The 26,368-nt window shown below is 49.5% G+C and overlaps 8 protein-coding genes across 8 annotated transcripts; 2 read left to right on the top strand and 6 right to left on the bottom strand.

Moving 5' to 3' along the window:
- Positions 1-158: 158 nt before the first annotated feature.
- Positions 159-1,055, bottom strand: UHO2_00185 (uncharacterized protein; the record flags this gene model as incomplete). The annotated part of the gene is made up of 1 exon (XM_041556805.1): positions 159-1,055. The coding sequence occupies one exon, from the start codon at positions 1,053-1,055 to the stop codon at positions 159-161; it is 897 nt and encodes a 298-aa protein (XP_041412739.1).
- A 1,111-nt stretch (positions 1,056-2,166) lies between these two features.
- Positions 2,167-3,606, bottom strand: UHO2_00184 (uncharacterized protein; the record flags this gene model as incomplete). Its single annotated transcript, XM_041556804.1, has 1 exon — positions 2,167-3,606. The coding sequence occupies one exon, from the start codon at positions 3,604-3,606 to the stop codon at positions 2,167-2,169; it is 1,440 nt and encodes a 479-aa protein (XP_041412738.1).
- Positions 3,607-4,812: 1,206 nt separating this feature from the next.
- Positions 4,813-5,622, bottom strand: UHO2_00183 (uncharacterized protein; the record flags this gene model as incomplete). The annotated part of the gene is made up of 3 exons (XM_041556803.1): positions 4,813-5,190; positions 5,266-5,415; positions 5,527-5,622. The coding sequence occupies 3 exons, from the start codon at positions 5,620-5,622 to the stop codon at positions 4,813-4,815; spliced, it is 624 nt and encodes a 207-aa protein (XP_041412737.1).
- A 731-nt stretch (positions 5,623-6,353) lies between these two features.
- UHO2_00182 (uncharacterized protein) lies at positions 6,354-10,013 on the bottom strand (the record flags this gene model as incomplete). Its single annotated transcript, XM_041556802.1, has 1 exon — positions 6,354-10,013. One exon carries the CDS (start codon positions 10,011-10,013, stop codon positions 6,354-6,356), a length of 3,660 nt encoding a protein of 1,219 aa, XP_041412736.1.
- Positions 10,014-11,873: 1,860 nt separating this feature from the next.
- Positions 11,874-12,974, top strand: UHO2_00181 (uncharacterized protein; the record flags this gene model as incomplete). The annotated part of the gene is made up of 1 exon (XM_041556801.1): positions 11,874-12,974. The coding sequence occupies one exon, from the start codon at positions 11,874-11,876 to the stop codon at positions 12,972-12,974; it is 1,101 nt and encodes a 366-aa protein (XP_041412735.1).
- Positions 12,975-14,707: 1,733 nt separating this feature from the next.
- Positions 14,708-16,294, bottom strand: UHO2_00180 (uncharacterized protein; the record flags this gene model as incomplete). The annotated part of the gene is made up of 3 exons (XM_041556800.1): positions 14,708-15,116; positions 15,222-15,380; positions 15,477-16,294. 3 exons carry the CDS (start codon positions 16,292-16,294, stop codon positions 14,708-14,710), a joined length of 1,386 nt encoding a protein of 461 aa, XP_041412734.1.
- A 1,284-nt stretch (positions 16,295-17,578) lies between these two features.
- UHO2_00179 (uncharacterized protein) lies at positions 17,579-18,316 on the bottom strand (the record flags this gene model as incomplete). The annotated part of the gene is made up of 1 exon (XM_041556799.1): positions 17,579-18,316. The coding sequence occupies one exon, from the start codon at positions 18,314-18,316 to the stop codon at positions 17,579-17,581; it is 738 nt and encodes a 245-aa protein (XP_041412733.1).
- A 2,229-nt stretch (positions 18,317-20,545) lies between these two features.
- On the top strand, positions 20,546-26,368 carry UHO2_00178 (uncharacterized protein; the record flags this gene model as incomplete). The annotated part of the gene is made up of 1 exon (XM_041556798.1): positions 20,546-26,368. The coding sequence occupies one exon, from the start codon at positions 20,546-20,548 to the stop codon at positions 26,366-26,368; it is 5,823 nt and encodes a 1,940-aa protein (XP_041412732.1).

Raw genomic sequence — 26,368 nt, 5'->3', positions numbered from 1 at the left:
ACCTGTGATCAAGAGCTTGTTAGTAGCTCAGGACAGCGTACCGGACTTTGTAATCTTCAATTACCACACAGATTACACCACACAGATTACACACATACACCAACTCTACAACAGCATCGTTGGATAGCGTAAAAGCATTTGCGGTTAGTATGCTCTATCTAGGTATGAGCAAGACAACTGCGCTTCTCAGCCATATACCAAGCCACAGCTCGAATCGCATCTCTACATCTTTCCACCTCTACATTCTGCCCTGCTGGTGGAACATGGATGAAAATCACCGTTGCTCCATCCTCTCTCCTCTTCGCTTCACACAACGAACAATAGAAGATAAAGTCACAAAGATACCTTCCCGGGTCTAGACTTTGTCCCACTTCTCCCGATGCCATACCTCTCTCTTTCAACCAAGAGACCAACTGCGGGACATCGATAGAGGTCCTTTCGGTGTCGTTGAAGTGGTCATAAGCTGAACCACCAAACCCTCGAACTAGACCTTGTCTATCCAAGTACTTAGCATCCACCGATGATCGAGCAGCGTTGGGCAGGAGAGGAGCAAACTCTTGCTTGGCATCAGGTTTACCATATCCTGTCTTATGAGCCTGTGTTTCGCACGTCAGACTACTGTCTCTGCCGACACCGACATGTATCACTACATCCCACTGTTTCTGCACGAGCTCTGTATACCCATCAGGATACGACTCGCCTTCCTTCCCAGCCCATATCCCGTCTAAGCTATTATCATACCAAAACTTGGCTTGGGGCAAAAGCGGCTTGCCACCATGTATCCTAGGAACCAAATCCAAGACCGACGCATAATGCACTGGGATCTGCAAACTCTGTATTCTCGCCCGCCTCTCTTCGTATACAGCTTCATCTGCTCTCTTGGTTCGACGAGATGGAGTCCGAGAAGAGGATAACGCAGGAGGCTGGTTAAGATCGAGTATCGTATTATGAAGCGCTTTGACTGCAAGCCAGGAAGGATTCTTATCGATCCTCATAAAAGGCCCAAAGCCTGTAATTAGGATGTTCACCTCCCGTTCTTTGTGCCTTATTGCCATCTTTGCCAAGTTGCAACCAATGGTGCTGCCTGCCTGAGCAAGCAATATGACGAGAGGGATAGGAATGATCGTGTTGGTCGATGTCGAGCGAGGTGTAGTTGAAGATCACAAGTCCTATACGCTGACTTTAGCTACTAACAAGCTCTAGGTCCCAGGTGTATGTCTACTTGAAATGTCTCTTAACCATTCAATCGATGAACTACTATCTACATAGGCATATATATACATGATGATTGCCTCCAAACATGTGTCAATCTGTGATGAGTCACCCTTCATGTCACCCCTGAGTTGTTGCCTCCTGTGTGTTATTATGATAATGCTTATGCATCCCACATGCATGCCACCATATGCAGTTTTGCTCCATTGATGGTTCGCTTATGCTCTATGGACCCTGTGAATCTCATTATGATGCTGATGCATCTTCAACTCCCCCCTTCAACAGCATCACCAATCCTATTAACTGAGCTAGCCAGGATGTTGCCAAATCCATTAATGGTTTTGTTAAGATGTCTGCCACATTGTTTGCTGTCCCAACAAATTCAATCACTATATCTCCATCCTGTATGTGAACTCTGACAAAGTGATACCTGGTGTCTATATGTTTCAGTTTCCAATGTTTTGCAGGATCCTTACTCACCTGAATGCATCCCTGGCTGTCTGTGTGCAAGACTGGTTGGGTGGTCTCAACCTCTAGGTCCCTGAGTAGGTAGGAGAAGAAAAGTGCCTCTCTTGCTGCCTCTGAGGCTGCAATGAACTCCACTTCCATGGCTGATAGCACCACACACTTTTGGACATGTGATCTCCAGCTGACCAGACACCCATGTACATATGTCACCACTCCTGATGTGCTTCTTCATCTGTTTGTTGGGTCCAAAGCCCAGTTTGCATCTGTGTACATGACAATTGGTTGTCCTGAATGTTTGCTTGACCCATCTCCAAAGATTAGTTTGTATTCACTGGTTTGATTGAGGTATTTCAACAAGTGGACAGCTGCTTTCCATGCACTATTGGTCAGATTTGCCATATACCTTGCCAGTATTCCTATGGTGAATGATATGTTGGGTTGTGTGGTGTTTGATACCCATAATAGTTGTCCCACCTGTTCTTGGTATCACTTTGCCTCTAGTGGATCACATTTGTCATCCCCTGTGATACTTGTTATCCCTTGCATTGGCACCCAGGATTTCTGTTCAGTCATTTGCAACCATTTACTCACCATCACCTTGATGTAGGCTGACAAGTTGAGTGACATCCTCTTCTGTGCCCTGTCTTGGTTGATGCTTATGCCTAGGAACTCTTTCACAGGTCCATTATCCTCCATGCCCCATTTAGCCATTATTTCCCTCTTGGTGCAATTCACCTCCTCATGACTGGGAGATACTATGAGCATGTCATCCACATATGCTGTGATGACAGTCATGCTGCCTCCAGTTCCTCTCGAGTATAAGCATGGTGCACTTGGCATGCAATGAAAACCTATGCTCCACAGGTGTGAGTCCAGCTCCATATTCCATTCTTGGCCTGATTGCTTCAGTCCATACAATCCCTTCACCAGCTTTAGGACCTTTCCAGGGGGAACCTTTGTCCCAATTGGCAGCTTTAAGAAAACATCATGGTGTAATGTAGAGTTTAGATACACTTGTTTGACATCAATGCAATCCACCTCCCAGTCTTGCATGGTTGCTATAGCCAAAACTCCTTGAATGGATTGAATAGGTGCCACAGGTGTGAACTCCTCTGTGTAGTTGATGCCTTCCCTTTGTGTGAAGCCTCGTGCCACCAGCCTTGCCTTGAACTTTGTCAGAATCAGATTTGCATCTGTTTTGATTTTTAAAACCCAATGTGTGTCAATGGCATTCATGTCCTTGGGAAGGTCAGCGATTTCCCATGTGCCCATGGCCCTGAGCCCATCCAGCTCTTTGCACATTGCCTCCTCCCAATGTTTCCTATCCTCTCCAGATAATGCCTCATTAACAGTTGGATCCAGGTTCTTCCTTTTACCATTGTTTATTGCTGTAAGTCCAAAAATGGAACTGTTGGCCCATGTTTTGGTGTTGGTTCCATACTCTATCATCTTTGCCACACCCTCACCTGGGTTCCTTTCCTCATCCAATCCACCAATTGTTTCCATATCCATGTACTTGTTGAGTGGCTCCTCCTCTCTCTCATCAAAGAGGTTCTCATCTGTATATCTCAGGTCATTGAGGTCTCCTTCATCTGCTAGTACTGGTGGTGATTGTATGTTTGCTGGTTGCCACTCTGTTCTGTTGGACCAGCATTTAGACTCCATGAATCTTACAGAGTTGCTCCAGAATATATTTGGACTGTAGTCTGGGCTGTAGAAAAGCCATCCTCTTCTCTCCAGACTGTATCCCAGGAATATAGATGCCATGGCCTGCTGGTCTAGCTTTTTATTGTCTCTCTTAACCTTTGGAATGTTTACCCATGCTAGGCATCTGAATACATGTAAGAACCTCATGAGCTGCTCCAGTGACTTCCCAAACATAGCTTGATATGGGAACTCACTGCTGACATTGGGGGTAAGATTCATTTTGAAAGCTGCAGCCTGGATTGCATAAGGCCAGAAACTTTTCAGCAGTCTCCTCTGCATAAGCAGTGTTTGCATCTTCTCACCTAGGCTCCTATTCATCCTCTCCACATGTCTGTTCTGTCTGCTGTTGTATCCAACTGTCATCTGCCATTCTATACCCTTATCATATGTCCATTCAAGTGTGTCATTGCTTTGCCACTCTGTTCCTTGATCAGATCATATTGCTTTTAGGCTTCTCCCCATCTGTGTTTCAAGATACAATACTATCATCTTGAGCTTGGGAAATGTGTGGCTCTTTTGTAACAAAGGCTGCATGTACACATACTTGCTGTGGTCATCAACCAGTACCAATGTGCATGTGTATTCTGTTGCATGTGATGAATTGACTATCAAGTCAATGTGGATGAGGTCAAGTGGGGAAACAGATTTCTCTCCACTACCTTGCCCCATTCAGGCTGTTGTACTCTTGGATCGGATGCAATGCTCACATGTCTGAGCTGTATCTGGATTCAGGTCTGCTATGTTGTTGCCCTTTAAGAAATTGATGATGGCTCTTGTCTTGTCTTGGCCTGGATGCCCTAGATGCTCATGCCATAATTGTTGTTTAGATACTTTGGCCTTGCCCTCTGCCTGCTCAAAATCTTCATTGACATCTTCAAGCAATGATGTTGATGTGATCATTGCATTTTCTTGCCATGTGTCACCTTGGAACTCTAAAAGCCCTTGCTTGCAATCCTTGGTCATCTTGAGTAGCATGCTGTTTGCTAAAAGTATCTGCCCACTGGTGGAATCCAATATCACTCATGCTCCTTCATCTGTCAGGGAATTAGTTGACAAAAGGTTAACATTGAGATGCCTAACATACAATACATTCTGGAGTAATACATCTCCATTGTTCATTGATACACTAGCATCTCCTATAGCTGTCACTTCTAGAACCTTGCTTCCAGCTGTGAATACATGCTTTTGACAGGTTTTAGGATTAATGAGCATGCTATAGGTGTTGACCATATGATAACTGGCCCCTGAGTCTAAGATCCAATGGGATGTCTCTCTTGAGTCTAGGGGCCTCTGCCATCTTGGTGTGAAGGAACACCAGATTTCCTATTTGGACTTGGTGAGGGAGGGGTTCTTGGGAATGGTTACTGTAGCATCACACTGACTGATCCCATGTCCAGGTTGCTTGCAGATCCAGCATTGAATCCTTCAGGGCCAAGCAGCAACCTTGGCACTGGTATGGTCTTCATCCTTCTCATTCCTCTCATCCTTTAAAGTTGGCTCATCTTGGTCATCACTGCTGGCAACTCTGGCACTGGCTTGGCAGGGATCAACCCTCTGAGCAGGGTTGTTCTCAATTGCCAACTGCCAAATGGTCAAGGCTGTAGCAAGGGTGCTGAAGGTGAGCTGGCTAATGGTGGTGACAGTCTCTTTGTACATTGGGTGGTGAATAGTGCACTTCTGTAAGTTAGAGAACAGGGTGTTGTCAGCAAATGGTTTTCCCAACAAGCTGCTTTCTGTCTGGATGGACCTAATCTCCTGAATGAGTTTTTGGACATCAGAGTTGAACATCTTAAGCTTGCCTAACTGAGTGATGAGTGCAATTCAGTGAGAGGTTGCAGTGGCTTTGTTGGTCAAGCCATCCTCAATCTTCTTCCAGACCTGATGGAATGTATGATGCTCCCTGATGATGTTGATGATCAAATAATTGACATTGTGTTCCCCAGTAGTATCAATGGTGCCATGCAATGCATTTGTCAAAGCATCATCAAAGGCACAGTTCCACTTAGGGTGCTTCTTGTTGTACATTCCCTTGAGGTGTTTCATGGCATGGGGAATGCATCAGAGGAAAGACTTGATATGGGCATTCCAACTGTAGTAGTTATGAGATGTGAGCTTGGGCACTGGCTCAAGAAGCTTCACCAAAGTGCAGAAGTTGTATTGTTTGCCACTGCCATCTAGGTCAGAGTTGGAGTCAGTTTCTTCATTGGCATCATCATTGATCACCTCAGTCTCCATCTTGTTGGTGGCCTTGTTGTTGGCAACTCATGGTTGAGAGGCCTTACCCTTTCTAACTCCTTTGGCTCTGCTTGCACCAGCTTGTGTTTCAGTGTTGTCTACCATAGTGGTTAAAGAAAAGGGAAAGGGGGGGGGGTCTCTAGCTCAGTTGGTAGAGCTTCAGACTCTTAATCAGTTGAAGATCACAAGTCCTATATGCTGACTTTAGCTACTAACAAGCTCTAGGTCCCAGGCATATGTCTACTTGAAATGTCTCTTAACCATTCAATCGATGAACTACTATCTACATAGGCATATATATACATGATGATTGCCTCCAAACATGTGTCAATCTGTGATGAGTCACGCTTCATGTCACCCCTGAGTTGTTGCCTCCTGTGTGTTATTATGATAATGCTTATGCATCCCACATGCATGCCACCATATGCAGTTTTGCTCCATTGATGGTTCGCTTATGCTCTATGGACCCCGTGAATCTCATTATGATGCCGACGCATCTTCAACTGGTGTTAGGGTTGATCTGGGTGAAGCTTTTCTGGTGCAAAAGCGAGGAGAGTGCGGGCCAAATAGGCGTTTAGAAAGCGGATCGCGCAGACTCAACACTCGCTCTCACATGTTCGCTGTATAAAATCTCACCGCATGTCGCATTGCAATAGACACGACAATGATGAGAAAGGCAAACCCAACTGCTGTTGCTATTCCAATAGACATGAGTGTCTTGAAAGGTAAACTCACATATGCTCGTCATCACTTGCACCAAGCAAATGAGCATAGTCATCAGCACTGGCAAAAGTGGGCAAGTTCTGCATCGACTTGTTCCTCTTCTTCTTATCCCCTTGCTTCTTGCGTCTCTTGGCATCTACACCTGTCAGCTCGTCTTGCTCTTGGTCATCGAATACAGCAGCACCGCGCTTCTTGCCGTTCAAGTCGGCGAAGGGAAGGAGATCATCCTCGTCCTCTTCAAAGACGTTGCCGGAGTCGGATTCGTCGTCTTGCCAGTCGTTAGCGTCAGCAGTGGCAGCAGCAGCTTTGCCGGCCTTTGTGGATTTGGAAGATTTGGCAGGAGCAGAATCAGCCTCGTCCTCATTCTCAGAGTCGGAGAAAGTCTTGCCGGGCATGACATTCGGTCCTTCTGCATGGCTCTCTTGCTGCTCATCATCCTCTTCGCCCTCAGCGGCAGGTACATCCTCCTGATCGCTATCAACATAATCAAACTCGTCATCATCCTCTCGATCACTATCATCAAAGGCCTCTAATTCCTCCTTACCAGGCATAGTAGCCTTGATCACCTTCCAAATCTCCTTCTCATCCGAATCATCGTCACTGTCCAGACTGGAATCGCTCTCATCTGTCTCCAACTCGATCTGCTTGGCACCGGCCGACAGCTGCTCATCATCCGATCCAGCAAGTGCATTAGAGTCATCGTCAGCACCAGTCTGGATGCTAGCAGCAGTTGGCTGCTTAGATTTGAGATTGAAGAACTTGTGGAAGAACAGCTGGTCGGCGGGGATAGAATCGGCGCGCTTCTTCCAGAAGGTTTCCGTGTTGAAGAATTCGTCCGACTTCAAAGCATGAGTTCGGGATCGAGTGACACCGGAAGCGACTTGTGTCATGGGTTGCATGGCACTTGCTCCTCGCAGGGAGCACTTTTGCTTGGGGTTGCGGTAGACGAATCGATCGAGGAAATGGGAAAGCGTGTTGAGGCTGAGATCGGCATTGGTGGTGATTTTGCCTCCTTCGACGAGTTGGAGTGCGTGGACAGAGACCGAGGGATGGTAATGTGAGAGTAGTGGAAGCACCTCCCAAAGGCACGTAGTGCCGGCGTTTGCGAATCGAGCTTCCCGTTTCCTGCCGTCGTACTTTGTAATCTCCTTCTTGGTCAGGGTGGAAGACTGCTTCTTTTCCGCAACAGCCTCGTCCTCATCGTCGCTGGAAGCAACGTCTTGGAAGTGTTCCTGATCATCTTCCTCAGGCTCGGTAAGCATCGCTCTTAACCCAGGCGTACGCTTGAAGAGCTCTCCAAGCAAATGCAAGCATCCACATATAAACGATGGCTGATGCAACGAAAGGATCTGACAAATACGCTTGACAAATGCCTTGACACGCTCTGCATCCTGATCTGCCTTGAGAGCCTGAAAGATGAGATTAAGATACATCGCCTGCTTACTTGAATCCTGCAACCTTGGATCCAGAAGGGAATCGTAAAGCACACGATAGAATCGATCCGTAATAGCCTCGGATATAAACACACCCTCAGATTCCTGCTGAGCGTTGCAAATGGTCAGCTGGAAAATGAGCTGCAAAGCCTGAATGCAAATGTTGAACGATCCCGAGTGTAAAATGCTGAAGATCGTATTAACATGCTTCTCAAACACAGAAGCTTGCATCTTGGCAAAGGGAAAAGCTCGACGAACACCAGTGAGGATAGCAACAACCATCTTCGACTCGGCCTCTTTGACAAGCTTCGCCTCTTCGACCATGGTGCTTAGAGCTCGCTTGCCTTTGGCTTTAGCTTTCTTGCCCTTGCCTCTGCGCGGTTGATGCTTCCATCGCTTCTTGTCCTTCTTTCTGCGTGTTTCCTCGCCCTCTTCGCCTTCTGCAGTGCCGTTGACTTGTTTGATCTCGTTCTGCTTGAGGATATCTTGGAAAAGTTCCAAGTAGAGCAAGATCAGCCGGTTGGCGGTAGTCTCATCTTTGATCGTCAAGAGAGTTTGGTTGAGTGTGAGAAGACCGTAGTATCGGGCGTGTGTGCTGTGGTTGCTCTGCGCCGGTGCCTCTGCATCCTTCTCTACACTAGCGACGGGTGTGGGTCGCATGATCAGATTGGCAATCTCGCCAACGACGATCAACTTGATCGCAGGGTGAGCGGTCAAGAGCTCGAGGATGTGATTGCTTGTCTTGGAGGCAACGCTACGTTCTGGATCACCGAGCTTGTTGACGAGCAAGCGAAGCAAGTTCTGTTCCTGCTCTGGTTTGTCACGGAGAAGAATGTAGATCTGAGTTGTGGCTTGCTTGCGAGTGAATGGGATAGTGTCGTGTGATTGAACTTGGAGGATTTGAAGGAACTGAAAGTAGAACTTCTTCAGGTGGTCTTCGAATGCCCACAACAGGATATGCGACTTGGCAGCTTCAGCAGCGACAAGATCTCCCGAGGAGAGTGCAGCAGAAGCGGCAGCTAGCTCAGGCTGGTCACGAAAGTATCGCAGCTTTCTTGAACCTAGACCACCTTGACTGGCGAGCCAATCGGCAAGAGCACGGGTAGCACGACTGGCCTCTTGACGACTTTTCTTGCGGGCCATGTTGAGCAAATTGTGCATATGCTTGACGTTGTGGACGGGGCTGCTCTGGACCAAGAGAGTGAGGGCAGAGATTCTGTCCGAGAGGGTGCCACCGCCTTCTGAGGAGAGAAGCGAACGAACGAATTGTGCATCGGAAGCAGTGAGAGTGCCGATGCTACCACCAGCCTTGTTGAGCGAGGACTCACTGCTAGTGATGTCATCGTAGGCACGGCTCTCTTGTCGCAGAAGATCAGCACCCATGTCGAGGAGCTGAGTGATGCGGTCATGCGAGAGGGAGTCGTTGGTGGCATTGGTGGGAGGAAGCTTGGGAAGAGATTGCGACATCCACGATGGTACGGCTCCGAGTCGTAATGGCCCCTTGACGGTAAGAGAGGGGTTCATCTTGGACTCCTTACCGACACCTTTGTCGTCAAAGAGCATCTTCTTACGCTTGGCGATGCGTTGTAGAGTTGTGCTCTCTGTGACTGTGTTCTGTGCGTTTTGTTTGGGTGGCTTCTGCGACTTTGTCTCGGCCTGCTTGCTCTGCTTGCCGGTCTCCTTGAACTTGCCATTGGCTTTCGACTTGTGCTTGGCGGTTTCTTGAGTGTTCTGCTTCTTGGTCTCTGCATTTTTGCTCTGCTCAGCAAGGGGCTTGGCATCCTTGCTCTGTTTCTTAACGGGTGTAGCCTTTGTGGAAGAGGGAGAAGCGAGCGGCTGAGAGGAGTTAGGGTTTGTCTGGAGCTGCTTCAAGAAGGCAGCTACTTGTCCGGAAAAGGCAACCTCATCAATCTGAACATCCGACTTCTTCTTGGCGTTGAGGTTTGAGATGAGCTCAAGATCTTCTCTGGATCCACCGAAGCTCTCAATCTCGCGCAGCAATGTTTCCTCATCGGCGCTGTCATCAGAATTGTATGCGTCTTTCTTCTTGCTGGCCTTGCTAGGTGTCGCAGCCTTCTTTGGTGTCGACTTGGAAGGAGCTGGTAGGTCGGCGAGTTGTTTTGTTGATGTGGTCCTGGCGGCTGGAGAGGAGGCGGCAGCAGTGGGTGCACCACCACCTTGAGATGGTCTGTCGGCCGCCGACCTGGCGCCCTTTGGTCTGAAGTCCCTCGCCATGGTGTCTAGTGAGGGTGTGAGATGGTATGACGGTGGAGGAGAGAGCTGGAGAAGAGAGCTGGAGGAGAGAGCTAAAGAAGCGCAGTCCTTCTTTGCTCGATAAAGGTGAGATCTGGTCGGAATAGAGTTGGCTGAGTTCAAGTAGATAAAGCCGCACAAAGCGTAGAGATAGTGTTTACGGCCGAGTAAAAGGCTTGCGCAAAAGGGGCTCAGCAGTGCATGCGTGCGTGCGTTGCAAGCGTGCGCGAGTGGCCAAGACTTGAAAATCCTTGTTCACGTTTGTATTTAGATCTATCAGTTGAAGTAGATAAAGCCGCACAAAGCGTGGAGACAGTGAAGGTAGTGCTTACGGCCGAGTAAAAGGCCTGAACATCTTAGCACGGACCACATGTGTCACAACCTACTCAAGGCAAATGCTTTGTTATGCTCCGCAGTCCGCCGCTCTTCTTTTGTATATATAGACTCCTAGCTCTCTCGCTCTCTCTCTCTCCTACTACCATCATCAACAAAGACACCTCAACCCCAACCACTGACGAATGACTCCAACACGCTGACGAATGACTTTAACTCTATCATCTTCAATCACAAGAAAACTTTAACTGGCTGCTGTTGCTTTTCTTCTCTCTCAAAAAAATGGAAAAATGGAAAAATGGAAAAAAGGAAAAGAAAAAAAAAAAAAAAAAAAAAAAAAAAAGTGAAATTTGGAATTTCTGATTTCTCGTCTCGGAAGTCGGACAAGCAATTAATGAGATCGATTTGTTTGTGTTAATTTATGACGGCCTAACATCCTGAAACCAACTAACTGGACAGCATGGTCGATTCAGACACATCCCACGTCAGCGAGAGATGCCTTCAAGCAAGGTCTCCAAGGCGCTGTGAGTCGATGGATCGAGCTTTTGCCTTGTCTGCTATTCGCTTACTTTGCATTTTGCGCTTTTGCTCATACTCTTTCGCCTAGAACAACGCCACGATTCTCTCGGTCGAGAGTGTGAGTGGGAGGCGTGGTTAGGTAAAAGGAGAGCAAGGGTCTCAGGCTTGGCTGCCGACGCAACCATGTCGCTGCTGGCAAAGCGCTATTCCTGCCATTGTGAGCTCGGAGATGGCATACTTGCACCTTGTCAAGATGCTAGAAGCCGCTCGGCGAGGGCGTGAGAGTGGGATGCGCTACGATGCACCTCTTGCAGCTTTCTCCCGAAGCTATGCTGGCGACGGCAGCATGCGCATGTGCGCATCCATCAAGCAATGCATCCATTGATTTCTGCGCCATGCTCTGCCTCCTTCTCTTGTCCTCCTTTGTGAAGCCGGTGGTTGTGCTGTCGAACTCAGCGACCTCGGCGCTGCTGCCGTTGTCGATGTCCGTTGGTGACCTTTTTCGCTTCGGTATCATGGTCGGCTGTCCCTCGCTATGCTGATCTGCTGCGCTACTGTCCTCTGAACACACCCAAGTCTGCGCAGAATCCTGAACTGCCAAGGCAGCTCTCTCTCTGTTCTCTCACGACCTTTGGCGCTCCTGAGCCTGTCTTGTCCTGTCCTGCGTTTGTCCTGTTCTGCTTTTGTCCTGTTCTGCTTTTGTCCTTCCTGATACATATACTCTCCCTAGACAAGTGCAGTTGGGCTGATTGCTCTTTCCTTTCTCCCATCGTCTATCTCACTCTCTCGCTCCCTGTCTCTTCTCCCCCCTTTCGACTTCTACTCCCCATCTTCTAGATCCAGCAGCGTTGATCGCGCTGGTATCACAAAGTCTTCCTCTATACACAGTCCTGTTATCAGGCTTTTGCACTGGCATCCCTTTCAACTTGAATCGGCTGCCTCATCACCAGCCCTTCAGTGCGCATATCCAACCACTTTTTTTAAAACACAATGATCTGCGCCAAGACCATCCTCCTTGCCTTTATGGCCATCTCGATCAGCCTCATGACTGTGGCGCAGGCGGCGCAGCCCACCATCTCGCAAAACGCAGCTGTCCGGCGACACGCGTGGATGATGAAGAACCAACAGATGCGTCGCTCGATCGCTGTTGCGCAAGGCAAAATGATCCCTCAGAGGAGACAGACTGCCGAGCAGATTGCTCAGGCTGCTGCTCTTAAGCAGTGGGACGATGACTTTCACGCTAAGAACGCTGGATGGCAGCAGGCTGCTATCGCTGCTCTTGAAAAGGGTCAGACACCACCCACCTTTGATGAATATTGGCAGGGCAAGTCGGGTTCAAGCTCTTCATCCAGTGCCGACTCTTCTTTGTCTTTATCTTCCGACTCCCCGGCACCTGCTCAGAAAGAGCAGAAGCAGCAACCCCAGCAACAGCAACAGCAGAAGCAGCAACCCCAGCAACAGCAACAGCAGAAGCAGTCTACCAACAACAACGACAGCAACAACGACAGCAACAACGACAGCAACAACGATGATGCTTCGTCTCAGGACAGCTCGGAAGACTGCTCTGATCAGGAGGAGGAGGTTCCCGCTTCCACCACGACTGGTGAAGCTTCCTCTTCCGCTAAGGGCGTTGCCGCTGCCGCGGCTACTGGTAGCAAGAACCAAGCCACCAATGGTAACGGCGGCAACAACAACAACTCCAACTCCGCATCGTCGTCATCGTCGTCGCAGGCTACTTCGGGTCACTACAGTGGACAGGCCACTTACTATGCTCCTGGCTTGGGCGCTTGTGGTTGGACCAACGGCGAGGCGGACTACATTGTTGCCATCTCTGCATCGCTCTTCGACTCGTTTGGTAGCGGCAACCCTAATAAGAACGCGGCCTGTGGTCACAAGATTGCTGCTACCTACGGAGGCAAGACGATTACTGTCTCTGTTGCTGACCGATGTGTAGGCTGTGCACGGGGCGACCTCGACTTTACCTCGACTGGCTTCTCGCAGCTTGCTGACATGTCGCAGGGCCGTCTTGATGGCTTGTCCTGGTCATGGATCGGTGAAGCTCCTCAAAAGCGCTCTAACGAACCTCGTTGAGATGGTTAACTGTTTCGTGGTCAGCTAGAAAGGAGTTTCCAACCTGGTCTCCACATTTCCTCTAGTCTTGTTGAAAGATGATTCCTAAACTCTGATCCTCTGAAACGATGCACTCATTAATACTATCAGCACTTGTAACTATACTTTTGTCTTGGTTGTAGCATACAGACACTCTTTGCAATCGTCTTGATCCTTTACCACCCTGCTTACACCCGCCTGTTATCGTTGAACGGCATCTTTTTCTTTTTTTTTTTTTTTTTTTTTTTTTTTTTTTTTTTTGTTGTGTGCAGCTCCGAAAGACATTCGATTGTCACGCGCGATGGTGGAAAGCGTGGTCAGGACATTGTTAGTTGTAGTTTCGTATGATTGATGATGATCGTGGGAGAGAGAGAGAGCGAGGAGAGAGAAGGAGTCTATATATATACAAAAGAGGAGCGGCAGAGGGCCGCATCGACTGCGGAGCAAAACAAAGCATTTGTCTTGAGTAGGTTGTGACACATGTGGCCCGTGCTCGGATGCTCAAGCCTTTTACTCGGCCGTAAGCACTACCCTCATAGTCTCTATGCTTTGTGTAGCTTTTATATACTTCAACTTTGTTATCGCGAGTTCGAGAGCGACAGATGATATTCGCACAACCAAGTATTGTCTAGAGGCTCCTCATCGGGATGGAAGGTGATCTCATCGGGATGGAAGGAAATCTCATCGGGATGGAAGGTGCTTCTAATCGCGTCTTTCGTCCAATTTTGCGAGGAAATTGCAATCGCTTTGTCGGGTAACAGAAATCTGGCTCGTTTGAATTGAAGATAACAATTAATACACAGCGTTATCGGGGTCACAATCAGACTCCCTTTACAACAGCCATATATTCTATGTAATGCTTGGTTTTCATTGGAGTAAACCTAAATGACAAACACACATATATATATACTCCATTCACTGCTCTAGTGACATACGAAACAAGATGTGTCACTTCATCTGTACCCCTGCATTGCTATGGTACTGGATGCCACCAGACCATCATCATGATGACTACTGCTTACTTCATTGTGTTCCTTGCTTATGTGAGCTCCCTGCACCTCAGTGTCTTGGCTGTGGTGCATGCATATTGCTTGAGATGCCAATGCATCTTCAACTCCCCCTTTCGACAGGATCTCCAAGCCTATCATCCTGGCCAATCGTGAAGTGTTGAGACCCTGCAGAGGCTTTGTCAGAACATCCGCAATGTTGTTTGCTGTTCCAGTATACTTGATCTCCACATTGCCCCCTTGCACATGGTTGCGGACGAAATGATACTGTGTGTCGATATGTTTCAGCTTCCAATGTTTGGCTGGATCCTTACTCACCTGTATGCACCCCTGACTATCTGTGTATAGTACGGGCCAAACGTTTGTGATCTCCAAATCCCAGAGCAGGTATGAAAAGAACAATGCTTCTCTCACTGCCTCGGAAGCAGCAACAAACTTGGCTTCAACTGCTGACAATGCTACACATTTTTGAATGTGAGACCTCCAGCTTACTGGACATCCATATACATATGTTATCGACCCTGAAGTACTCCTTTGCCCATTTGTGGGGTCAGATGCCCAGTTTGCATTGGTATACATCATTACCAGTGCATCTGAGTGCTCATTCGTTGACCCTCCTAGATGCAATTGATATCCACTTGTCTGGTTCAGGTACTTTACCACATGGATTGCTGCCTTCCATGCACTGTTGATTGGGGTCAACATGTATCATGCCAATATGCCAACAGCAAAGGCGATATCTGGTTGGGCTGTGTTTGATACCCATAACAGTTGACCAACTAACTCTTGATATTCCTTTGCCTGTTGAGGTTTGCATCTCTCACCTCTGGCAATGTTTGCTATGCACAACATGGGTATCCAAGATTTTTCACTTGCTTCTCTTAACCATTTGTTCACCATTGCTTTGATATATGCTGTCAAATCCAGAGATATCCTCCTCCATTCTCTATCACGTGTGATCTTTACACCCAGGAATTCTTTGATTCTTCTGTTGTCTTGCATCTCCCATTTGTCCATGATTTCCTGCTTGGTGTGATCTACTTCATCATGACTGGGTGATGTTATTAGCATGTCATCCACATATGTTGTGATGATTGTAATCTTGTTGCCTGTCCCTCTTGAGTATAAACATGGTGCACTTGGCATGCAGTGAAACCCAATTGTCCGGAGATGTGAGTCTAACTCAATATTCCATTCTCGGCCTGATTGTTTCAGACCGTACAGACCTTTCACTACCTTCAGAGCCTTTCCGGATGGTATTTTGATTCCTGGTGGAGGCTTGAGGTATACATCATGGTGTATGGTAGAGTTTAAGTATGCCTGTTTTATGTCAATAGAATCTATTTCCCAATCCTGTGTTGCTGTGATGGCAATCACCCCTCTGATGGATTGGATGGGTGCCACTGGTGTGAAAACCTCCATGTAGTTGACCCCTTCGCATTGAGTGAAACCTCATGCCATGAGCCAGGCTTTGAACTTTGTTGGTATGAGGTTTGCATCCATTTTGATCTTGAGTACCCAACACATGTTGACAGTGTTTGCACCTTTCGGGAGGTCGGCAATCTCCCACATGCCCATTGCTTCCAGTCCATCCAGCTCTTTTCGCATGGCTTCTTCCCAATGTTTTCTATCCTCTCCACTCATTGCTTCATGTATGGTTGGATCCAGGTTCTTCTTTTGTTCCAGTTGTGTCACCATGAGTCCTAAGAATTCACTGTCAATTTGAGTTTTGGTGATTGGTTCTGGTTCCATCATCTCTGCCATTCCTTCGCTTGATCTCTCTTCTGAACCTGTCTCCATATCTATGTATTCTTGCAATGGTTCCTTATCTGCTTCATCAAATATATTTTCCTCATTGTACCCTAGGTCTTTGAAATCCTCCTCTGTCATCATCGCTGGAGGTGTCTTCATGTCAACCGGTCGCCACTCCGTCCTGTCTGACCAACATTTGGATTCCATGAATTTAGCTGAGTTGCTCCAAAAAATGTTTGGACTGTAGTCTGGGCTGTAGAAAAGCCAGCCCTTTCTCTCTAGACTGTATCCCAAGAAAATGGATGCGATGGCTTGCTGGTCTAGTTTCTTATTGTCCTGTTTGACTTTGGGTATGTTTACCCATGCCAGACAACCAAACACTTGTAGGAGTCTCAAAGCTCGCTCTGGCAACTTGCCAAATATTGCTTGATAGGGGAACTCATTATCAATGCTCGGAGTGAGGTTGATTTTGAATGCCGCAGCTCTGATTGCATATGGCCAAAACCTCTTTGGCAGCCTCCTCTGCATTAGCAATGTTCTCATCTTCTCTCCAAGGGTCCTGTTCATTCTCTCCACCTGTCCATTTTGTTTGCTGTTGTACCCCACAGTGGTTTGCCACTCTATGCCCTTTTCTAATGACCATTCTAATGCATCGTTGCTTTTCCATTCAGTTCCTTGGTCGGATCAGATCGCTTTTAGCTTCCGATCCATCTGTGTCTCCAGGAACGAAACAATCCTTTTGAGTTGCATGAATGCATGACTCTTTCACATCAATGGCTGTGCATACACATACTTGCTATGATCATCGATTAGCACCAGAGTACACATATACTCTGTCACATAGGACAAGTCTATTATTAGGTTGATGTGGATGAGATCCAGGGGCCCCACAGCTCTTTCACCGCTACCTTGCCCCATCTGGGCACTTGTGCTCTTAGATCATATGCACTGCTCACATGTCAGAGCAGTGTTTGGATCCAAATGCATGGTATGCTTATTCTTTAATTTACTCATGATCATCCTGGCTTTGTCTCTTCCTGGGTGTCTGAGATGCTCATGCCATAGTTGTTCCTTTGAAACTTTCAGTTCATTCTTAATATGCTTGAACTCCTCATCAACACCTTCAAACAGTGATGCTGACATGACCATTGTGCTTTCTTGCCATGTGTCACCTCGGAACTCCAAAAGTCCTTGCTCGTGATTCTTTGCAATTTTAAGTGTCATGCTGTTTGTTAGAACAATCTGGCCACCAGTTGCATCCAATGTCACTCGTGCTCCTTCATCCATTAATGAATTTGTTGACAGAAGGTTAACATTAAGATGCTTCACATATAGTACATTTTGGAGGGAAATTTCCCCATAATCTGTTGATATGCTTGCATCTCCTATAGCTGCCACTTCCAAAACCTCGCTTCCAGCAGTAATTATCCACTTTCGGCAGGTTCTCGGGTGGATGAGCATGCTATAGTTGTTCACCATGTGATAACTTGCCCCCGAATCCAAGATCCAATGAGCTGTTTCCTTGGTGTTTGGGGGGTCTTGTGAGAGGGTGAGGGAGCACCATGCTTCCTATTTAGGTTTGGCAAGGGGGGAGTCTTTGGGAATGGTAACCATAGCATTGCATTGACTAATCCCATGTCCCGGTTGCTTGCAGATCCAGCATTGGATTTGGTGTGATCTTCCTGCATTCTTCAGGCTCGTGGGGCTATTGTTGGCTTTGGCTTCGGTCTCTCCAGTCCATTTGCTTTGATCATCATTGCCGGCAGTCTGGGCACTGGCTTGGCAGGGGTCGATCTTTTGTGCGGGGACACTCTTGACAGTGGTCTGTCAGATGCTTAGTGTGGTGGCGAGGGTGTTGAAATCAATTTGATGGACAGTGGCAACCATCTCCTTATAGACCAAATGCCAGATTGTGCATTTCTGCAGAGCCGAGAACAATGTATCATTGGCGAATGGTTTGCCGAGGAGGCTACTTTCAGTCTGTATGGACTGGATCTCTTGAATTAGCTTTCTGGCATCCAAGTAAAACATCTTTATGTCATTGAGCTGCAAGATGAGCACAAGTCTGTGAGATGTCTTGGTGGCTTTGTTCATGAGGCTGTTTTCAATCTTTCTCCATACTTGGTTGAAAGTAAGGTACTCTTTGATCACATCTAGAACAAGGTAATTTACATTGTATTCTCCAGTAGTGTTGATTGTTCCATGCAGAGCATTGATTAAAGCATCATCGAGGGAGCAGCTCCATTTCGGGTGCTTCTTGTTGTATGCTCCTTCGAGATGCTTCATCGCATGAGGCACAGATCGGAGGAAAGATTTCACGTGGGTGCTCCAGCTATAATAGCTGCGTGATGTGAGCTTTGGCACAGGTTCGAGGAGCTTTGCTAGGGTGCGAAAGTTGTATTGCTTGTCACCATCATCGAAGTCGGAGTTGGAATCGGTGTCTTTGTCAGCTTCATTGTCGATGGCCTCCGGCTTGTTCTCATTTGTGGCATTGTTGTCAACTCGAACCTGGGTGTTCTTGCCTTTTCTGCTTCCTTTGACCCTCATTTCGGTGTCTTCTACCATTGTTGTCGATGAGTTTCGGTTAGCTCAGTGATAGCTTCTTCAGACTCTTAATCAATTGAAGATAACAATTAATACACAGTGTTATTGGGGTCATGATCAGACTCCCTTTACAACAGCTGTATATTCTATGTAATGCTTGGTTTTCATTGGAGTAAACCTAAATGACAAACACACATATATATATACTCCATTCACTGCTCTAGTGACATACGAAACAAGATGTGTCACTTCATCTGTACCCCTGAGATGCCGATGCATCTTCAACTGTTTGACAGGATATCTGCCCTTTCAAAAAAAGAAAGGAAAAGAAAAAAGAAAAGAAAAGAAAAGAAAAGAAAAGAAAAGAAAAGAAAAGAAAAGAAAAGAAAAGAAAAGGGTTGGGGGCATCGTTCTGTTAGCCGAGACGCCAAGAAGAAAGAAAGCGCAAAAGACGCAAAAGACGCAAAAGACACAAAAGACGCAAAAGACGCAAAAGACGGCACAGTTGATGCGGTGCAATGCTGTGGTGCAATGCTGTGGTATAATGCTGTGGTGGAGGTTGGATTTGAGATCCAGTTTTCGTTTCTTTCAAAAAGAGTGATCGTGATGAAAGTTGGCAAGACCCCCGGGTGCTGTTCTCTTGTGTACCACTGACACAATGCCGCAGCAATCTTAGCACAATGTTATTCATGGCCCTTTCCACAGAAAGCATGTCATTCTTAATGAAAGCTGACGTGCAGTGACAGCGGGTCATGTGGCTTTTCGCCTGTAAGTCATCTCCTAAGTGAAGTTGCTCCAATCAATCGCTGCTGCTGGCCAGCCTCGAAGGGTTGAGCTGGAGTTGGCAGAAAAGCAAACCTACCGACCTCTGGCAGACAGAGATGCTCTCTGTTTCTCTCAGACTATGAGTTGGGAGAAGAGATGATCCTCTTGGCACACCTTGCTGTAGGCTGAGCCCTTTCGTGGCAAGTGTTGACTGGTATCAAGTGACGATTTACGAGGCCGCTTTGAAGCGTGCAAGAAGCTGTTTGTGACAGGAGCACATGCTCATGATACTGGCAAGGCAGCACAGTGGGCATAGAGAGATGAGCTGCCGAATGCATTCATTCATCTATCGGGCCGTCGAGTTGCCGCCGCTCTTCTTTGGATTTGCCTCTCTGCTTTTGCTCTCTCTCTGCTTTTGCTCTCTCTCTTTTTCTCTCCTTTTCCCCCTCTTCTTTGCTTTTCTCTGTGTCACTTGGCCCAACTACGTCCGTGCGTCGCGTTTTTGACTTGAGCAATTCTGCCCTCTTTATTTATTTATTTATTTTCTCTTTTGGTTCCACGCAAGATGCGGCACAGAGAGGCAGTGAGGCAGTGAACATTATTTCCGTGTGACACAGAAGAAAAAGAAAAAGAAAAAGAAAAAGAAAAAGAAAAAGAAAAAAGAAAAAGAAAAAAGAAAAAGAAAAAGAAAAAAAAAAGAGGGGAAATTAGAAACCTAGAAAAATTGGACTTCTCAGAAGAGGCGATACAGCTGAGACAGGCTCTGCTGCCCCATCTTTTTCCAGGCGCTTCTCTTCTTTGACTGTCTCGAGCCTAAACTCAGCCAAGTAATTCTCACTCTCTGACAGCGTCGGTCTGTGCTTCAACGACCATCTGCAACGACACCATCTGCAACGACCATCTCACTTTTCATCCTTCTCCTTTCTACCGTTTCCACTGCCACTCGGAACGACGGACGCTCCTTGTCCATTTCGCCAACAGTGCTCCTCTCTCACGACGACAGCTAAGTGTCAGATTGGCTTTACGCTCGGCTTTTCCTTGATTCGACCAGTCCTTACAGCCAATTTGTTATTTCATCTTGGGCTTCAACACCAGCTCCAGCTGCAAGCCCCCTTGCCAGCCACGAACACCGCTTCGAACCTTGGTTTGCTTGCGTCATGTACAGCACTCGACTCTAAACCTACTCTTGCGACGAGACGTTGTCCACTTGACTCCAGCAGCATCCGCTTCTCTCCGACTAGATTGACTCTGCAAAGTCAGACAGAGCCGCTCTCTAGCTTGTACACAGCCAACCTCGTGTGCTGCAGAGGCCAAACCTTGTCATCGAGAGAGATCAGCGTCGACTGCCTGCATGATTCTCGCTGGCCTCTTTCCAAGTCGAGTCCGTTCAGCTACCTCTCAAGGCACGAACCAGCTTGGCTCCCTCTCCCTCTCTTTTCCACCCGACCACTACAGTTGCTCTCGCCACAAGCTTGTGTGGACATCATGCCAGGCACCAACTCAACAGCCTCACCATCGGCCGCAGCGTCCAAGTCGCTTTCAGTCCAACCTTGCACCAACTTGGTCCGCAAACCAACCTGGGCTCAGATCAGCTTCGATGATGGCTTCCACCTCCATCTCGCACCTATTTCGACTCTACCTGCAACTGCAACAGCAACAGCAACAGCAACAGCAACAGCAACAGCAACGCTTCCTACTTCCACCAGCTATGCCAGCACCATTCACGCGCGAGCAGCATCGTCCCAGGATGGAGCGCCAACATTGAAACCGCCTGGAACCCCGCAAAACTTCTCGGATGCTTCGCCTATCCTCACAGCTACTACGCCAGAACAACTGCATTACGTCGATCCATCTGCTACACCAGTCGCTCGTTCTACTATGCATCAGCCTTTGCCGTCTCAGTCGGGTGGCATTCTCTCCTTCAAGCCGCCTCGACCCGTTTCCTCTGCCGACGCTTACATGCAACCTATTGAGACACTTCAGTCCGAGGCCTCAAGCCGTCCAGGCACCGCCAGGAGCCATCTCAGTGGTTCCAACTGGATGCACGATGCATCCGGCAACCGCAGCAGCGTTGGCACCACCTCCACCACTCCTTTCAACCAGGCCAAGCGCGCTTCTGTGCTCTCCTTTCAAACAGCCAACAGTGCAGGCTTCACCAGCGTCGATGATGCTAGAGGTTCAGATCGAGAGCATCTCACCGACCATCTAGTCCCAGCAGGCACATCTGCAGCTCTCAACATTGCTCCATCACAGCCCAACTCGATGCGTCCCTGGCTCGATCAAGGTCACTCTGGATACGCCTCCTCGCCAGACGAGCGTTGGTTCCCCGGAGGTCTGCCTGGCTCCTACTGGCACGAAGCCACGTCTCAAGCACCCACTCGAGCTCTGCCCACACCCGCAGCCGCCCCAGTAAGTCAACCCGTATCTGCCTCAGCCTACAGATTTTCTCCTTCCCTGCCTGCTCCATCTGATACACCCTCACGAGCGCTGCCTGTGACCAGCAAAACAGCCACAGCAGCCCTGCCAACCGGGTCTGCTGATGCTGTAACCAACGATACCATCACAAATCACCAAGCGCCGCAAAGCCCGCCTGTTGCGCCATCCTCAAACGTCGAACCGACCCTAGCTCCGATCAACACGCAAGCACTGGCGCCAACTTTGACAAACGCTCCTCTCTCTTCCACCACCATTGCTCCTCCTTCCGACGAGACAGCTCAAAATACGCGTCGATCGCCCCAAGTCACTCAAACGCCCAAGCAATCCTTACCATTCCCAGAAGACGATGCTCCACCGCCAATTGCCAAGGATGTTGGCATCGATGAGCCTGCTGGTCCCTTGTCCGCTTCTAACTCACCTCGCAATGCTCGCAATGCTCGCAATGCTGGCAATGCTGGCAATGGTGGCAATGCTGGCAATGGTGGCAATGGTGGCAATGCTGGCAATGGTGGCAATGGTGGCAATGGTGGCAATGGTGGCAATGCTGGCAATGGTGGCAATGGTGGCAATGCTGGCAATGGTGGCAATGGTGGCAATGGTGGCAATGCTCTTCTTGCCGATGCAACACCAGCTGACAATGTCATTCCACCACTCTTGCCATCCGAGGCAGTCACGAGCCGCCCACCACTTGCGCCGGATATGCTCATGAATGGTCCTGCCGAGCAGAAACCTGTCTCCGACTATCGCAAGAGACCTCTAGCCGATATCAGCCCAGCACAGAAGGCAGCAGGTCTCGCCCACCTTCAATCGCAGGCCAAAGCCGCCAAACAGGCCAACATGGAGATGCATACACACTCATCAGCTCCACCCACTGCTCCACCGGACGAGACACTACCCATCCCTGTCCTTGAACGTGGTCGCCGTAAGTCCACTGCCAGTCTCACAGCGAATGTGGCATTGGCACAGGCTGGTGCAACCGGACTAGCCACGAACGACATGGTCCATCGCTCAGACACACCAAGTGCCGAGAGTGCATCGCAGGAGTCAAGCGCACCCCCGGATGGTGAAGTCGAAGCGCGAGCAGAATGGGAACGAAGACGCAGGATGAAGCGCAAGAATGGCAAGAAGCAAAACGAAGCGACCAAGCCACACAAGGGACGCTCAGACACATTCAAGAACCAACTCAAGCCCTTGCAGCTTGTCCCCGCAGACAACTTGAGCAGCTTCTCTGATCGCAACCGTCTGCCGAACTCGGCCTCGAATGTTGCTGCTCGTGGAAATGGTGACCGACAAAGTATTGTTGTCGCCAATCGTGCTGCTAATGCCATTGCCTCTTCCACGCCCGATGTGCCTGGATCCGCACAGACGTACAGCACATCCCAGCTGCAGAGACTGCAAGCACGCGAGCAGAGAAGGAGCGTTGGTGCTTTCAGCGCTGCTATGGCTGCAGCCAATGTCGTTTCCAGCGGCAGCAACGGGCCCTACCCTCTCTTTGCCTCTCCCAACTCGGGTCCGCAAAAAATTGATGCAAGACAGTACGCCGGTCTCATGGCACAGCGCTCATTGGTCCCGCCTTTCGAGCTGCAGCATCGGCCAGACGGCTTGCCATCCGGCTTGATCGGCCCAGATGGTGTGCCAAGGAGCATCAACGATCCCGAAGTCTGCTTGGAATGCATGATGCGAGACGAAGACATGATCGACATCAATGTAACTGGCCAAGGGGTATGGGAGCGCGAGAGTGACAAGGAGTTTGAAGAGGCCGTTCGACTTGAGGCTGAAGAAGCAGCCAACGGCAACAGCCTCTACAGCCGTCCCAACGGAAGCAGCGGCCACAGCGATAGCATCAGCAGCCACCGAGACTCGCCAGGCTCCCGCAAGCACCGCAAGAAGATCGGTAAAGGTGAGCCTCTTACAGCAGACCGACTGAAACTGCACACTCAGATGAACCCACCCGCATCCTCATTCCGATGGCGTACGCTTCAGACATTCTTGGCTGTGCAAGCCAAATACATTGCTATGGAACAGCAGCGGATGCGCTTGGAAGCAGAGAAGAAAGTTCGACACAACAATGACTCGATCAGCAGCCGTGGCAGCATCTTGGCAGCCGAGTCTCCTCTGCCTGTCGAGCGTGGTCTTTCTTCACCCTTCGCGTCGCCTCGCGAGGCCTCCGCTGGTCAGCGTCAATCCATCATCCAGACCTCTGCAGAAGACAGCAATCTCACACCTCTGCAGAAGCAGGAGAAGGAGCGCGACATTGCTGCAGCACAAGCTGCACGCAAGAAGATGGCCACAGGCGCACAGGCAGCGCTTCCAGCTACAACACCACCTACGGGCTTGCCTGCGTTCCCAGCAACCCCATTGCAAACTCTCACGCCTCCTCAAGCTATCCCTGGTCGTCAGGGCAGCGACCCGGACGACTTGTTGACAGCATTGCCCACAGCTGTTGCAGCCGCGCCTGGCGGCATCTCGACTGCTACGAGTGGCCGCCGTGTGCCCTTGGGCTCCGCCCAGGCTGCTCGAGCTGCAAGTGTCCAGGATCTGCGGTCTGCTTGTGAGCAAGGCCGATCCGCTTCGGCCGGCTACCCACCAAGCCCGCCCGGCAGTCTAATGCCGCCTTCTCGATCTTTCATGGGCACATCACCTACCGCTACACCTTCGCGTCTCACTGCTCGTTCGGGCGCATCTCAGCTGTCTTTGATGCACAGTGGCTCGATGATCGACATGCATGTTGGACAGGAGGATCGCACAGAGCACCGAATCAACCAGAAAGGATTCTTGCCGGGAACGCCTTTAGCTGCCGAATCGCCCTCCGCTATGAACCGATCCTACTACGGATTCCCCGGGGACGGCGATTCTTCGCTACCAGATGCAGCCGCATTTGAGCGATTGCGCATGGTATTGGGCGAAGGTTATGTGGATCCGATGGAAGCAGGACCACGAGGACTCGGTCTGGATCGCGACGATAGCGGCAAGCGCAAGAAGAAAGGCTTGCGTGGTCTGTTGTCCAAACTCACTGGCAACAGCAATGGGCCAAGTCGTCAGAGTTCAGCTGGACCCGCAGATACCAGCATCAATGGCAGCACCGCCAGTCGCAACCCAAGCAAGCGCTCGCAAGGTTCGGGAAGCCCTCGTCCACGACAAAACTCGTTCAGCGCCGATCGCTCTCTCGATGCAACCGGTCCGACGATAAACGGCATGCTCAGCAAAGCACGCAGATCAACTTCTTCCTTCTTTCGCAATGGTGCCGAGCCAGATGTCGAGCCAAAGTCGCGCCCCATTGCTAACAACAGCAACTCCATCTTTCAGAGCCCTCCTGGTATGGCTAGCCAGAACAGCCTCGACCTTGGACCATTCCAGCCAGCCTCTCCCCAAAACAACACTTTCAGCAGCACAAATGGCAGGATCGTCCAGCAGCAGCCACAGCAGGCTTACGGAGGTTCCGACCCAGCCAGGATGAGAAAGGCATCCAACCCATTAATGCAAAAGTATCTCAACTCGCCCTTGCCTCAGACTCAAGCTTCGCCAGCGTTGCAGGCGTCCAACGGTTGTTTGACAAGCGAACAGAGGATCCCTGTTCACCCAAGCCAGATCTCGCCTGCCGACGCACGCAGCAGCCGAATGTCAAGCTTTGCTAGCATACGAGAGCTACATCCCTTGGCTTTGCAAACCATTCCGGACGGTGATGCACCGCCTGCGGACGGTGGAGTGGACGACCCTCGGCAGTCGGTGCGATCCAGTGCCGGCAGTGCAAGCTTGCGCAAAGAGCTTCCTTCGATGCCGACCTCCTCTGCTGGAGGTGCTCGTACAGGTGATGCTTCGTATGGCGCTCCCACTGAGCACCAGCGCATCGGCTCGAACGGTACGAGTGGAGTCAGAAGCTCGGTCGTCGACTCAATTCGATCCGCTAGATCTTCCGCTCTCGCGCCAGCACAACAACTCGGTCGACCGGCGCCTGCCGAATCCACTGGACGTGCAAGCATGCAGGCTTCGCGGGGTGCAAGTGGTCTAGGAAGGCAACCAGCTCCGCCAGCCATTCAGACAGACAATGGCTACGGCAGTATCATCCCGAACAATGCCTCTATCAACAGCGCATCCGGTCCCCAACGTCCACCCAAGAACCCTCGTCGACCAGCCGATGGAGCTCTTAATTCACCTAGCATCGTCGATCTCACCAATGGCAGTACCAACACCGGTCTTGTCCCTCCACCCCACGAGTTGCCTCAACACAGCCAATACGGTTCTTCATCAGACTACAACTCACCCGAAAGCACAGGCAAAAAATCGCGCTTCCGACTTGCCTTCGGTCGTAAGAAGCGCGAGTCGACCTTTGGACCCTCTGCAGGCATCAGCAACGACTCGAAACCATCCATCGTCATCGCTGAAGCTCCACCCGGAGCCAGTAGCACCTTCTTGCCAAACCTTGGCATGCGTAAGAGCTATGCAGGTGGGTTGGATGTGCCGAAACAGAGCTTTACGATGGAACGTCAACGTGTCATGTCTTTGCCCGCACGAGAATCGACGTCCTTGCCGCCTAGAAGTCAAAGCGCATTCGGTATAGCTCCCACCCAACGCTTTGTCTCAATGGACATTCCACGACGCTCAATGAATGTGGGTAGGGGTGGAAACAGGTTGAGCACAATGCCTTACGAGCAAGATGAACGATACCAGGAGGACGAGGATGATGAGATGGAGAGAGAGCCCGGATACGAAGCTGAGTTCGAGAGGTATGCCCAAGAAGCGGAAGAGGAAAGATATGCTGGTGCAAGAGGCGCCGCTGCCGGCAGAGGAGCAAGAGCAAGAGATGCCAGTTTCGGTAGGAAGAGCTTGAATCTCTTGCGAGAAGGTTTCAAGATGCCTTTGAGGAAAGGTTGA

The sequence above is a fragment of the Ustilago hordei genome (genome assembly GCF_900519145.1).
Source record: "Ustilago hordei strain Uho2 genome assembly, contig: UHO2_contig_01, whole genome shotgun sequence".
In the NCBI taxonomy this organism is placed as follows: Eukaryota; Fungi; Basidiomycota; class Ustilaginomycetes; order Ustilaginales; family Ustilaginaceae; genus Ustilago; species Ustilago hordei.
This window is presented reverse-complemented; position numbering and strand designations above follow the sequence as displayed.